Genomic DNA, 14,668 nt, shown 5'->3' on the forward strand with positions numbered 1-14,668 from the left:
TCTTACCTTTTCTCACCTGTCCTCACCTGTTCTCAACTTTTCTCACCTGTTCTCACCCATGCTCACCTGTTCTCACCCGTTCTCACCTGTTCTCATCCATTTTCATCCGTTTGCACCCGTTCTCACCTGTTCTCATCTGTTCGCACCTGTTCTCACCCGTTTTCATCCATTCTCACCTTTTCTCACCTGCTCTCACCCTTTCGCACATGTTCTCACCCTTTCGCACATGTTCTCACCCTTTCGCACCTGTTCACCCATTCTCACCTGTTCTCATCCGTTCTCACCTGTTCTCATCCATTCTCACCTGTTCTCATCCTTTCTCACCCATTCTTACATGTTCTCATCTTTTTTCACCTATTCTCATCCATTCTCACCTGTTCTCACCCATTCTCATCCGGTCTCACCTGTTCTCACCCGTTCTCATCTTTTCTCACCTGTTCTCACCCGTTCTCACTCGTTCTCATCTTTTTCACCTGTTCTCACCCATTCTCATCCGTTCTCACCCGTTCTCAGCTGTTCTCACCCATTTTCATCTGTTCTCACCAGTTCTCACCCGTTCTCATCTTTTTCACCTGTTCTCATCCGTTCTCTCCTGTTCTCGCCTGTTCTCATCTTTTTTTCACCTGTTCTCACCCATTCTCACCTGTTCTCACCCATTCTCACCTGTTCTCACCCATTCTCATCCGTTCTCACCAGTTCTCACCTGTTCTCATCTTTTCTCACCTGTTCTCACCCATTCTCACCTGTTCTCACCCATTCTCATCCGTTCTCACCTGTTCTCATCTTTTCTCACCCATTCTCACCTGTTCTCACCCATTCTCATCTGTTCTTACCAGTTCTCACCTGTTCTCATCTTTTCTCACCTGTTCTCACCCATTCTCACCTGTTCTCACCCATTCTCATCCGTTCTCACCAGTTCTCACCTGTTCTCATCTTTTCTCACCTGTTCTCACCCGTTCTCACCTGTTCTCACCCATTCTCATCCGTTCTCACCAGTTCTCACCAGTTCTCATCTTTTTCAACTATTCTCATCTGTTGTCATCCATTCTCAACTGTTCTCATCCGTTCTCACCCATTCTCACCCATTCTCACCTGTTCTCACCCATTCTCACCTGTTCTCATCCATTCTCACCTGTTCTCACCCATTCTCACCTGTTCTCACCCGTTCTCATCTTTTTCAACTGTTCTCATCTGTTGTCATCCGTTCTCACCCATTCTCTCCTGTTCTCTCCTGTTCTCATCTTTTTTTCACCTGTTCTCACCCATTCTCACCCATTCTCACCTGTTCTCACCCATTCTCACCTGTTCTCATCCGTTCTCACCTGTTCTCACCCATTCTCACCTGTTCTCACCCGTTCTCATCTTTTTCAACTGTTCTCATCTGTTGTCATCCGTTCTCACCCATTCTCTCCTGTTCTCTCCTGTTCTCATCTTTTTTTCACCTGTTCTCACCCATTCTCACCCATTCTCACCTGTTCTCACCCATTCTCACCTGTTCTCATCCGTTCTCACCTCTCCTGCCTCAGGACCCGCCACTGCTCCCTGCCGATCATGAACAAGATGAAGAACTTTAAGCGCCGCTTCTCCCTATCCGTGCCCCGCACTGAGACCATTGAGGAGTCCTTGGCGGAGTTCACAGAGCAGTTCAACCAGCTCCACAACCGGCGCAACGAGGGTGAGGGGTCTGGGGCCCTTTCCCCACCCCTCGCCTACCCTGCCTTCCCACACACCAGCACAGCTGGCCCTGGTGGGGAGGGACAGAGGTCAGGGTGGACTGGACTCCCCACTCCGCCCCCACCCCGGGGCAGAGGCTGGGAGGGTAGCTGATGCCTCTCCCTTCAGACCTGCAGCTTGGTCCTCTTGGTGGAGATCCCCAGCCAGAGTCCAGCACCTTCTCCCCCACAGACAGTGGGGAGGACCCCGGGCAGCCGTCCCCAGGTGTGCAGTACCGGCGGCAGAACCAACGCCGCTTCTCCATGGAGGTGAGGGGCTCCGGGCTCTATGCTATGGACGTGATAAGAGACACATCCACAAGTGTGTGTGCCCAGGAAGGTGGTTGCCTTGGAGCCAGACTTCAGGGGTTCAAAACCCAGCTCTGCTATTGATTAGATCTGTAACTTCGAGTGGGTTACTCAGCCTCTGCATACCACAGTCTCCTTATGTTAAAATGATCATGATGAAGATGAAATGAGTTAATATATGCCACGTGCTCAGAACATTCCTGGTACACAGCAAGGGCTAGACAATTTGACTATTGTTCTTATGGCCCATATCCATGTGCCCAAATGTATGAAAAACAGGCTCACAGAAGCAGTGTCTACAGGAGTCTCAGGCTGCAGATGGTGACTCTGAGGCTCAGAGAGGGCAAGGGACCTCCTGAGGTCACCCAGCACCACCTGGATGCTCATGTTTGCCCCTGAGCACAACTTTGAAGCAATCCTCACCCATGATTCAATCCTGCTAGGACTGTTCACAGGGAAGGAGAGACCCAGGCTGGGAGATGCAGGCCCCACAAGCCCTGGCTAGCCGGGAGCAAACTCGGACACCTTGTTCCATCCTGGCCCCTGCAGGACATCAGTAAGAGGCTCTCTCTGCCCATGGACATCCGCCTGCCCCAGGAGTTCCTGCAGAAGCTGCAGCTGGAGAGCCCAGACCTGCCCAAACCGCTCACCCGAATGTCCCGCCGCGCCTCCCTGGTGAGTCCTAAGAAGGTCAGAGGTCACCAGAGTGGCCACCCACTCCCCTGCATGGTCCTGGTTTAGCCTGTCCCAGCTGAGGCCTGCAGCGGTTTCCAGGGAGGTTTCTGGGCCTCTAGCGCCACCTGCTGGCTATATAGGATTCCCACAGCGGATCCTCCTTTGTCCATCTCCATTCCCCAGTTGGGTCCCACCAGTGATGGAGCTGGGCCCACTCTGGGTTCCTGAGTCTTCACTGAGATGAGATCAGTAAGCCAGCTAGCACGTGTTTCTGAGCCTTGGCCTGTCAGATTTCCTTTGGAAATCTTACAAAACACAGATTCTGATCCCCCATCCAGATACCTACAGAATCAGACTCTGGGTGGTGGGGCCCGGGAATCCATACTTTTAAGGGTTGTAGTGCAAGGAGATCCAACCAATTCATCCTAAAGGAGATCAGTCCTGGGTGTTTATTGGAGGGACTGATGTTGAAGCTGAAACTCCAATACTTTGGCCACCTGATGCGAAGAGCTGACTCATTTGAAAAGACTCTGATGCTGGGAAAGATTGAGGGCAGGAGGAGAAGGGGATGACAGAGGATGAGATGGTTGGATGGCAACACCGACTCAATGGACATGGGTTTGGGTGGACTCTGGGAGTTGGTGATGGACAGGGAGGCCTGGCGTGCTGTGGTTCATGGGGTCGCAAAGAGTCGGACACAAATGAGCAACTGAACTGAACTGAGTGCTGAGTGAGAGCAAGTGTGCTGATGGGAGGCTGTAGGGAAGTGGGTTCTGAACTGGACACTCAAGGTGCGGTGACAGAAAAGGTACAGTTCCTGTCCTTGAGGGGCTTCTGAGCAGGATGGAGACAGGTGATGAAGGCATGGGGCAATCCCAGGCCTGCACCCTGGGCTCTGGTCCCTGCGCTGCCATGGGAGAAAGAAACTCACTCCCAGGGCCAGAGAGAAGACGGGGAGAGAACACCTGGCACTGCCCTCCCCCTGCTCGCGTCGGACCCGCAGGGTCTCGTTCCCTTCTCGCCTGGAGCCCAGGGCGGGGAGAGTGGCCGTAGGCGGGGGCCTTCGGGCTCACAGATGCTTTGTCTCTCTCTCAGTCAGATATCGGCTTTGGGAAACTGGAAACATACGTGAAACTGGACAAACTGGGGGAGGTAAGAAGCCAGGTTGCCAGGCAGGATGGCGAGGAGGAGGAAGGGGGTCTCCCCAGCCTCTCTGGTCTGCACTCACATGCCCCTGCCCACAGCTCCTGCCATCTACGCTCTTGGCCATGCAGTCTGTCTGGCCAAGCCTTCGGCAGGTGTTAAGGTGGGCCCAGGTCCTGGAGGAGGCCCTGAGGCCCTAAGGATGGAGTGGCTGATGGACTCTGGGTCAGAATGCAGTCTTTTTATTCTGCAAGTACTTCATGCCTAGGATCACGTCCCAGCTCCACTGTTGGCTAGCTGTGTGGCCTGGGGTGAGCTCTGGGGTGACCGCCCCCTGTGCCTTGATTTCCCCCTCTGTCAGTGGAGGGCACTGTGAGGACTGAGGAGGTCCCTAGAATAAGCTTTTGCACTGTGTGTTTACTGGCTATTTCTGTTGCCACTGCACTGGCCTCTGTGTTCCAGGCTGGGGGGTGAGCAATGGTTTGCAGAGAGGAGGAGAGTGTAGCCCTATCCTTCTAGGGAGCCAGAGGAGGCCTGCGTGTAAACGTTGACAGAATATAAGGGAGAACAAAACTAATGCTGTAATAGAGGGGCACCTTGCCTGCTGGGAGCGTGCAGGAGAGACGCTCCTTCCGACCGGGGAGGAGTTAGGGACGGCCTCACAGAGAAGCAGGCTTTGGAGGAATGAGCATTCCAGTGAAGTGCACGGGGTGGGGAGGGTAGGCAGGGTGTGCACGCCAAGTCACTTCAGTCATGTCCGCCTGTTTGAGACCCCGTGGACTGTAGCCCACCAGGCTCCTCTGTCCGTGGGATTTCCCAGGCAGGAATACTGGAGTGGGTTGCCGTTTCCTCTTCCAGTTGGCAGGGCAGTCTGGCCCACATCACAGCCCAGGCAGAGGCACAGAGAGGAGGGCGTTGGACAGAGGAGAGCTGGCCCTGACTGCTGTTCTTGCTCCCAGGGAACCTATGCCACAGTCTTCAAGGGGCGCAGCAAACTGACAGAGAACCTCGTGGCCCTGAAGGAGATCCGGCTGGAGCACGAGGAGGGGGCGCCCTGCACTGCCATCCGCGAGGGTGCGCACCGAGGCTCCTGCGGGCTTGAGGCTCCGGGGGGTCCTGAGCCTGGGGGCAGCTAGGGGCTAGGAGACATGGCTGGGGGGGGACCCCCGAGGCTGATCCCAGGAAGAGGGGTGAGGGGCACGCGGGGCTCAGGCGCGCCTGTCGCCCATAGTGTCTCTCCTGCGGAACCTGAAGCACGCCAACATCGTGACCCTGCATGACCTCGTGCACACGGAGCGCTCCCTCACCCTGGTGTTTGAGTACCTGGTGAGTGGGCATGGGGCTGGGGCAGAGCGTGGAGGTGGCCCGGGCCTTGTTCCCAGAGGCCAAGGGCCCAGGCTTAGGGGCGGCTCGGAGCCGGGGGCCTGTCCCACTCCCGGGCTGGGCCCCGCCTCCAGGAGGGCTTCTGGCCAGGGTTCGGGTCAGGGTGGGGCTGAGCCAGGCGCCGTGTTCCAGGACCGTGACCTGAAGCAGTATCTGGACCACTGCGGGAGCCTCATGAGCATGCACAACGTCAAGGTGAGAGCCTGCTTGTCACAGACCGCCCTGCAAGGCCTGCTTTAACCCTCCGCGCTTCCAGCTCATCTGTCCATGGACCACCCCCCACCCCCAGGGCTGCTGTAACCCTCCCCGCTTCCAGCACATCTGTCCATGGATTGCCTCCCCCAGGGCTTCTGTAACGCTCCCCGGTTCCAGCACGTCTATCCATGGACTGTCTCCCCCAGGGCTGGTGTAACCCTCCCCGCTTCCAGCACATCTGTCCATGGACTGCCCCCCAGGGCTGGTGTAATGCTTCCCGCTTCCAGCACATGAGTCCACGGACCGCCCCTGCAAGGCCTGCTGTAACCCTCCCCGCTTCCAGCACATCTGTCCACAGACTGCCCCCCCAGGCCTGCTGTAACCCTCCCCGCTTCCAGCACATCTGTCCACAGACTGCCCCCCTAGGCCTGCTGTAGCCCTCCCCGCTTCCATCACGTCTGTCCATGGACTGCCCCCCCAACAGCTGGTGTAACCCTCCCCACCCCAGCTTTTGTCGCTTGAGAGCACCAGTTACCTGCCAGGGTGAAGAGGAGCTTCCGGGGAAGCTCGCAGGAGTGAATGGCTCCTCCTGAGTGGGCACGCTTCCTGGCCCACAGAGGCCCCGCTCAGCTCCCTGCTGGAGCGCTCTCTCCTGCCCACCCTGCTGCCTCCTCTGTGTGCCTGGTGCCCTCCCCTCTGGGTGGGCCTAGGACAGGGTGTCCACGTGGGCAGGAGAACCAGGTAGCCTCCAGTACTTCACCTCCACCCAGTTGGTCCCCCACCCCGCCCCAGCCCCAGGGCAGAGGTGCAGGCTCCCTTCCTCCCCAGCCCCAGGCGTGCTCCCACCTCGGGCTGCCCCCTCCCTTCTCTCCCCGCAGATTTTCATGTTCCAGCTGCTCCGGGGCCTCGCCTACTGCCACCGCCGCAAGATCCTGCACCGGGACCTGAAGCCCCAGAACCTGCTCATCAACGAGAGAGGGGAGCTGAAGCTGGCCGATTTTGGTGAGGGCCAGAGCCCCCGGGGCTGGGAGGACCCCAGAGACTCTCCGGGACGCGAATGCATGGAGCAGGGAGGTGCAGTGACGGTTTGCTCCTAGGACTGGCCCGGGCCAAGTCAGTGCCCACGAAGACCTACTCCAATGAGGTGGTGACCCTGTGGTACAGGCCCCCCGACGTGCTGCTGGGGTCCACAGAGTACTCCACCCCCCTAGACATGTGGTAAGCGAGCCTGTGGGACCTCCCGACTCACCTCTGTTGCCCCACGGGCTTCTTCAAAGGACTGTCTAACTTCCTTTGAATAAAAGCTATGTGGCATCCTACTGAACTGGATATCAGAGAACTAAGTCAGGGCTACATCAGGGTTTCCCTGGTTCTCAACAGACTGTGCTGGGCTGTGCTTCTGAAATACCCACCAGGAGCACACAGTGGGTCACCAGAGGGTACAGGGGTCCCCCACAGTGCATATGATGAATCTTCCCCAAGCATCAGTTCCGCTGAAAAATTTAGAAAGGATGCATTATTTTTGTATTAAAATTAACACACACAGGATTCAGTGTAGAATGAAAAGTTGGCCCAGGTTTCCAGGTAAAACACAGATCTCCGATGAATGGCCTCTGCAGTATGCCGTGGTTTCCTTGGAGAGTGAATCTGGGGGCTTCTCTCTTCCGGTGGGGGTACCTGATGGACAGAGTGAGATAGCGCAGCTTGAAGAGCTGCCACAGGGGTGCTGGCTATGCAGACGCCAACCCTACAGAGTAAAAGGGGGAGAGATCAAAGCGTCCTGAAGCCCAGAGGCTCCCCAAACGGAGACTGCAGTGGAGGGCCATGCTGTGCTAGGAGCCTCGGCCCCCCCATCCCCGTGCCGTGACCCACTCGAGCGTCCGTGGCGGCGATCGCGGGGGAGCAGCGCCAGGGAGCGTGGGTGCAAGGACGCCCAGGCTGACGCCAGCCCTGCCCATCGCTTCCTGCAGGGGTGTGGGCTGCATCCACTACGAGATGGCCACAGGGAGGCCGCTCTTCCCTGGCTCCACGGTCAAGGAGGAGCTGCACCTCATCTTCCGACTCCTCGGTCAGTCTCCTGCCGCTCCCCCCGTCTCACCTCGAGGGGGCGCCAGCACCCCGTCCAGCGCGGACACTTCCTGGGACCGGGGAGATCCTCCAGGGCGGGGGTCCCGGGGGCGGCGGCCACTCTCTGCCCCCACCTCCTCCCTTGCCACCCACCCCCACCCCAACGTCGCCCTCGGCCCTGGCCTCTCACCCTCCCAACCCCTTCTCATCTCCCCAGGGACCCCCACGGAAGAGACGTGGCCCGGTGTGATGGCCTTGTCGGAGTTCCGAGCCTACAACTTCCCCCGGTACCTCCCCCAGCCGCTGCTCAGCCACGCTCCCAGGTAGCCCCTCCGCCCCGCTCCTGTCCCTGTGGTCCTCACGGCCCCTCGGGGAAGCGGCCTTGGGGCTCGCTGCGCCCCCACAGGCCTGAGCTAGCTCCTTCCTCCCGCAGGTTGGACCCTGACGGCATCAACCTCCTGAGCAGCCTCCTCCTGGTGAGTGTGCTCCCTGCAGGCCGTGGCCCAGCAGGCAGGGAGCTAAAGCCTCAGGACGTCATCCTGGCCCCCAGTCCCAGCCCCGGGCCGGGCTTGGGGCTCCCTGGGACCCCCCCCCCCCCCCCCCCCCCCCCCCCCCCCCCGCACGAGAGGAGCGCCGGCCTCCCCAGACTTCAGAGCAGGCGTGCTCCACATCGAAAACCCAGTTCAAACCCCAGCTGCGTAGCCCGTGGGCAGGTTACAGAGCTCAGCTGTGCCTCGCTTGGCTCAGCTGCACAGTAGAGTGAATCACTCACACCTTGTAAGATGGTTGTGAGGGTAAAGTGAGGTTGTTGAAGACACTTAGAACGGTGCCCGCCTTGCTCAAGCGCCCAGTAAGGGTGGTTCTTAGCATTACTTGTTAGCATTACTGGTATTCAAGTTATAATTGTGTATACTTTTGCATCTGTATTTCCATCCCCCAAAGAGATCATTTTCTTTAAGTCCCGTGTCTTGTTCTCTCCTGGTGGCTGGGGACCTGGGACCCTGAGCTCTGGGCCAGTCTTGAGCTGGGCTAGCAGCTAGGTGGAGAAGGCAATGGCAGCCCACTCCAGTACTCTTGCCTGGAGAATCCCAGGGACGGAGCAGCCTGGTAGGCTGCTGTCCATGGGGTCGCACAGAGTCGGACATGACTGAAGCGGCTTACCATGCATGCATGCACTGGAGAAGGCAATGGCAGCCCACTCCAGTACTCTTGCCTGGAGAATCCCAGGGACGGAGGAGCCTGGTGGGCTGCTGTCTATGGGGTTGCACAGAGTCGGACACGACTGAAGTGACTTAGCAGCAGCAGCAGCAGCAGCTAGGTGACCCGAAGTGTTGCTCAGGTCAGACTGGCCCTCTCATCTGGGCCAGGGGACTAAGCGTAGGGGTCATATTGCCAGAGGGGTCCCTGCAGCCACCACCCTCTGCCTTTCAGTATGAATCGAAGAGCCGAGAGTCAGCAGAGGCGGCCCTGAGGCACCCCTACTTCCGGTCTCTGGGGGAGCGTGTGCACCAGCTGGAAGACAGTGAGTGCGAGGGCGAGGCTGGGGGGCCTCCCTGGACCCGGGAACGGGGCAGTGGGTCTGGGCGAGGAGGGAGCAGAGCCCAGAGCCCAGGGCCCAGGTCTGGCTGAGCAACCTGGCTCCCTGTCCCCGGGTTTTCCTTAGTAACGAGGGGAGCAAACCCAGTCATCCTGGGGCTGCCAGCCTGACTGAAGGGGTGCCCAGCTCCCCGCGCGTGGTGGGCGAGGGGCTGCAGACTGCGGGAGTGGAGCCGGCTCGCTGAGTGGCCTCCCGGCCTGTGCCCTCTCTGCCCGCAGCTGCCTCCCTCTTCTCCCTGAAGGAGATCCAGCTCCAGAAGGACCCCGGCTACCGGGGTCTGGCCTTCCAGCAGCCAGGTAGGGGCCTGTCCTCCCCATTGCTCACCCTGACTAGAGGAGGCCAGGGCGGGCAGCACTTGCCTTCCTGAGGAACAGAGATAGGGCCGGGAGATGGGGGCTCCTCCCCGACCCAGGCCTCTCTTCCGGGGGCCTGCAGGGAGCAGGGCAGGGCCGGTTTCCCTATCTGCTGCCCAGGCTTCCTCCTTGTGTCTTCCTCCTCAACCCGCGCCCCAGACAGAATGCCACATCTGAAAGTAGCCCCATGAAGGTGTGCCCGTTTCCTGGTGCCTTCTCTCAGCACATTCTGAGCTCCAGGTGTAGCCTCTATCCTGGGAGAACTGCACTTATTTCCAGACTAGCTGATGGCCTCAGATGTGATAAGTGCTTTCCATATAGCATCTTATTTAATCCTAAAATTTTCATTGAAGTCGATGCCATTGGTTAATGCTCCCCATTTCTCAGGCAAGGAGACTGAGGCTCTGGGAGGCTGAGCTGCAGTTTCACATAGTGAGTGAGTAGAAGGGATGGGATTAGAGCTCAGGACTGACCAGCTCCTGAGCGCATGCCCTTGCTGGCTCTGGCAGAGCAGTCCGTCCCTGCTGATCTCAGGCGACCTTGGCCCCCGCCTCCTCCTTGCAGCTCCACATCTTTCCTTCCATTTTCCAGGGCGAGGGAAGAACCGCCGACAGAGCATCTTCTGAGCTGTGCCCGCCCTCCTGTGGCCCAGGGGCGAGAGGTCACACCGTGCACAGCTGCAGCGGGATGGGGCCCGTGCGGCCTCGGAGGACAGATGCGTGAGGGCTGGTGGCCGGCCCGGGAGACCTTGGGCAGCCCAGCTGTCCGTGGCTGCTTCCTCTCCCTGCTTCCCATGTGCCTCCCCAGACACCAACCCCTTGGCCCAGACACCAACCCCTCCACTGCCTGCCCTGGGGCCAGGCATGAACTGCTTCCTTTGGAAGAGGTGGTGGGCAGAGAGCAACCTCAGGCACTTTCCCACCCTGAAGCCCTTGGGCACCAGCGGGGAACCCACAGGGACTGGAGAGTCCAGAGGCTGAGCTGAGCACTGTGCCTTGGACATGGGCGGCGCTGTGCCCCCCGACCTCCCGGGGGCCTGCCTGCCTGCCTGCCTCATCAGTTTGGTTGAGACCCTTTCAGGCCCCTGGGAGCCCGCACATCTTTCCCCTGTTTCCCCTCTGAGAGCAGGAAGTGACATGGCACCTTGTCTGGGACCCTGGAACCCTGGGTGCCAACGTTTGTGCCAAAGCCCCTCCCACCTGTGGGGGCGGCCGTCCCCAGAGCGACAGAGCCGCACCCCTCTCCCATTCCCCCCGACTTGTCCCCATGGCCCGCTCCTTGCCAGGGGCCCCGTGTGCTGCTGGTGGCCCAGCCAGTCCCACGGGGCCCTGGCTCCCTGGCCACGCTCCTGCAGCTCCGTGGAGCCCGCCCTCCCCCCCAGTCTGAGCGGGATCGCCTTAAACTGCAGGCGGTGGGGCACTGCCCTGGGAGCTCTGCCTCCCGCTCCTACCAGTCTGCCGTCTCCCGAGAGCTCTTCCTGCTTCTCATCCCCGAGTGCGGGGGCGGCCGTCCCCAGAGCGACAGAGCCGCACCCCCCTCTCCCATTCCCCCCGACTTGTCCCCGCGGCCCGCTCCTTGCCAGGGGCCCCGTGTGCTGCTGGTGGCCCAGCCAGTCACATGGGGCCCTGGACCAGCATCCTGCGGGCAGCGCCTGGGTGTGCAGGCTCACCCTGAGCCTGGTGTCAGGCCGGCCCCAGCTCGGTGGTGTTGCACAGCCTTCCTCTTCTGCTCCTCCCCAGTGCCCGTGGCTCTGTCCTTGCTCTGGCCTGACTGGAGCCTCTCCATGCCCAGAGGAGGCCAGGCCCACAGTCTGAGATGCAGGAAGGTGGGGCGGGATGGGGTTGGCTCTTACCCTGAGCTCCAGGGGACTGGGAGTGTGCTGGGCCGTGGCCCCAGAGAAGGCGCCTCCACCCCCCTATGGAGCATACCTCTTGTATTCCCAAAGTCTCAACACTGGGCTGGGTCTTAGACGTCAATGCCAAAGGGAGGCCAGGCCCCCTGCCCACCCTCTTCTGCCTGAGGAGCAGCCCTGGAGGGTCTTGGCTTCCCCATAAGTCCCCATCCCCACCCCCCACCACTGTACTGTGAATATCCTGTGACTCAGCATAAAGACAGATAATATATTTAATTCATGTGGTACAGAAAGGAGTGAGGAGTCTCCTGCACAAAAGCTGATGTTGACAAACTGATGCCAAAGGTGGGGGACGGAAGGGCCTCCCCAGGCCCCCGAGGGCAGGCCGGGCTTGTGTCTGTGCAGATAAAGCGGGGAGAGTTTGGTTAGTGTGTGTCCCTGAGCCCACTCTGGCCATGGGCCTGGTGCCCTGTACTCTCCCTGCTGTATTCTGGATGCTGCTGCCTTCAGGGCTGGCAGTCAGTCCCGGGCACCCGGGATGGGTGCAGGAGAGGCCTGGGACTTGGTTCTGTTGCCGCCGTGGCCCGAGTTGCTGCCAGGGGTCCTGGGGAAGGGTCTGGGTTCTGTCTGATGTAGCTGACCTTTGTGCTCCCCCAACCGAGTGAGTCTCTGACTTCTTGGGAGGCAGGGAGGAAGGTTTAAGAGAGGGCTGACGTGGAGAATGGTCAAGGCCAGCACAGCAGAACCAGGGAGACCTGTATTTCCAGCCCAATGGTAACTGCACAGACCTGACTCCCCTTCCCGCTTCCCAGATGCCCCCTTACCCTGGGTCTGTTCACACCTCCTTTCACGCTAATCTCCCAGAGTCCTCAGCATCCTGCTGTGTTTTCCGGTTCAGTGTCCAGGTTTGTTCTCCCCAAGCCCACCCTGAGAATGTCAGGCTGCATCTGATGCCTCGCACGTGAGTACTTTGCAGTTTGCTGGCACACGTGAGGGGCTGGCAGCTTCCCAGGGGAGGAGGCTCGTGCTGAAGGCTCGGGTGGCGTGCCCAAGACCGTGGACGTAGAGGGTGGATTGGGGCCTGGTTCTCCACGCTGATTCTGCCAGCCTTAATCCCCTCACCTCCTAAAGGCAGCCGGTCACCAAACTGGAGGGCAGGGGCTGGGAACCACATTGGTGGGGATCTGCAATGGGCTTTTAAAATTGAATTTGAGAGGAGACTAGCAAGATCTGAGGTTTGCTGAGCTCCCTACTATGTGTCACCGCCGTGCCTCTTGTCGAAGCCTCACAGCAGCCCCCTTTCTGCCCGTTTTGCTGGTGAGGACAGCAAGGTTCCCCGGGGTTAAATGACTCGCCTGGGGTCCCACGGCAAATTAGTCCAGGTCTGTCAGCTGCTGCAGCTGTGGGTCTTCAAGGAGGGCAAAGAGAGAAGGGGGGCGGACCGGAGAAGCGCACAGGAGGGAAGTTGGAGCAGATGCTGCTTGGCTGGAGCTCCTCTCGGGACCAGAGGCCACCGCTGTACCCCGGGCAGCGGCACCCAGGGGTTCACACAGGCGCCGGCCCCACTGAGAGTCTGGAGGGGCGGGGTGGCTGCTCTTGCTGCGGCAGCTCCTGTCCTCTCTGGAGGCTGAAGTGGTCGAGGGGACTCTGGGGGTCTCTGTGCAGACATCACAGCACTCTGAGTTTCTGCCCCAGAGAGCTCCAGGGGCGGAGTTGGGAGGCTCCCCCTAGGCCTCGTGTGTGATCAGTGCCTGAGGAAAAAGGATGTTACTGGAGAAGGGAGCTGGTGGAGTGATGGTTGTGAGCGACTGGGGCAGACGAGCCTTGAGGGCCGTCCTCAGCCTCTCCAGTGGCCAGACCACCACCGCACAGGGCAGGTGTCCTGGGCCCCTCTGTCTTCTGGGCGCCCCACCGTCATTCTCATACGCCTCTCCCGAGCGGCGGCCTGCCCCTGGGCTGGAGTCCCTGGCTGGCCATCTTCCCCTCTGGCCGCCCTTTGCTGTCTTCTGTCCCTGGGATGGGTCAGGAGCGCCTGGGGCACCCGCTGGCTTGTCCCTTCACCACACCAGCCCGTCTGGCCGGGCACGGCGCCCTGCAGGGGCCCTCAGCTGCTGACAGGAGGTATTCTTCAGCAGTGCTGCAGGGGGATGCTGGGCTCGGCCCTGGGGCCTCCTCTTCCCTTCCTGCGGCTCTCAGTCACGCCATCTCTGGTCTGGGTGGTCAGGGCTGCTGGTCTGACCACGGCCACCGCCCTGTTTGCCTGCTGGGCTCCAGGTGTGAGGCACGTGCCGGACTTCCTTTCCTTCCTCCTTGAAGCAGCTCAGTTCCTTCTGGGCTATCTTTGCACCTTCACCTCTGCTCAGACCCCTGCTTCCTGTCTTGATGCAACGCAGCATCCTCCGAGCCCTGGTCTCCAGAGCAGATCTTCAGCCCCAGGAATTTGTCCCTGCCTGGCCCCCAGCTGGGAGCTAGCACACTGAGTTGCGGGACCCTGCACCCTCGCTTTGCAGCAGCAGGAGCTCAGACCAGTTGGCATGGATGACCTTTCAGCAGATTTGTATCAAGCATCCGCCGTGTGCCAGGCACGGTGCTGGGCCCAGAGGACGGGGCCGTGAGCAAGATCGCCTTGTCCCTGCTGTTGCAGAACTGATGTTCTGGTGAGGGGGAAAAGCATTACCCAAATTAAGCATCCCGATGTCAAGGGCTCAGGTGTGAAGAGGCAGAATCAGAGTCAGGGGCCTTGTGATGGCACAGTGTGGTCAGGGGCCTCTGGTGAGATTGGGGAGAGCAGTGCCTCATCAGTGGGGGACTGTGTGGACCCCCAAGGACAGAGTGCTCCAGCGAAGACCCCCAAGGGAGGGTGCGTGAGGATGAATGAGGAGGCAGCCGGGCTGGACGAAGCACAGTGGCCCGGCAGGGTGGCAGGTGAGCTGGCACGTGTGGAGGGACAGACGGTTCTGTACCTCGCGCCCATTGTGGAGCATGTAGGAGGTGTGGTTCCAGGTTTCCATGCTGGAAAGTCACACGTTTTCCAGCAGTGGGGCCAGGTGTCAGAAGTTTTAAAAAAATATTTTTTTTGGCTGTATTCAGTCTGCAGCATGTTCCCTGACCAGGGATTGAACCTGCACCCCCTGCATTGAAGCGTGGAGTCATCGCTGGACCACGAGGGGAGCCCCATCCGTCACTTTTTTAAAAGCTCCCCAGTTGACCCCAGTGCGTAGCCAGGATGGAGTCCTGTGGGGCATGGGAGGGACTCTGGATCTCACTTTGAGCTGGGAAGCCCCTGACCCCTGCTTTTAAAGGCTGAGAGAGGCCAGTAGCATCCCCGCCCCCTAACTGCCCCCCCCACACACACTGGGAGGCTTCGTCTGCGGAGCCTCCC

General features: G+C 59.8%; 1 protein-coding gene across 5 annotated transcripts in view; it reads left to right on the forward strand.

The window, feature by feature from the left end:
• The window catches only part of CDK18 (cyclin dependent kinase 18), a 28,285-nt gene extending 16,706 nt beyond the window's left edge, over window positions 1–11,579 (forward strand). For 3 of the 5 annotated variants that reach the window (XM_042256981.2, XM_060396283.1, XM_027976213.3), the window contains exons 2-16: window positions 1,527–1,675; window positions 1,843–1,982; window positions 2,571–2,696; window positions 3,792–3,848; window positions 4,799–4,913; window positions 5,071–5,165; window positions 5,355–5,417; window positions 6,296–6,419; window positions 6,515–6,635; window positions 7,388–7,485; window positions 7,702–7,807; window positions 7,918–7,960; window positions 8,916–9,006; window positions 9,300–9,377; window positions 10,026–11,579. In XM_042256981.2, the coding sequence (XP_042112915.1) occupies window positions 1,552–1,675; window positions 1,843–1,982; window positions 2,571–2,696; window positions 3,792–3,848; window positions 4,799–4,913; window positions 5,071–5,165; window positions 5,355–5,417; window positions 6,296–6,419; window positions 6,515–6,635; window positions 7,388–7,485; window positions 7,702–7,807; window positions 7,918–7,960; window positions 8,916–9,006; window positions 9,300–9,377; window positions 10,026–10,060 (1,416 nt within the window). In that variant the 5' untranslated portion in view covers window positions 1,527–1,551 and the 3' untranslated portion in view covers window positions 10,061–11,579. The other 2 variants (XM_060396282.1, XM_042256982.2) reach the window with 2 other exon arrangements.
• Window positions 11,580–14,668: the final 3,089 nt, after the last annotated feature.

This window comes from Ovis aries, chromosome 12 (assembly GCF_016772045.2).
Source record: "Ovis aries strain OAR_USU_Benz2616 breed Rambouillet chromosome 12, ARS-UI_Ramb_v3.0, whole genome shotgun sequence".
NCBI classification, from domain to species: Eukaryota; Metazoa; Chordata; class Mammalia; order Artiodactyla; family Bovidae; genus Ovis; species Ovis aries.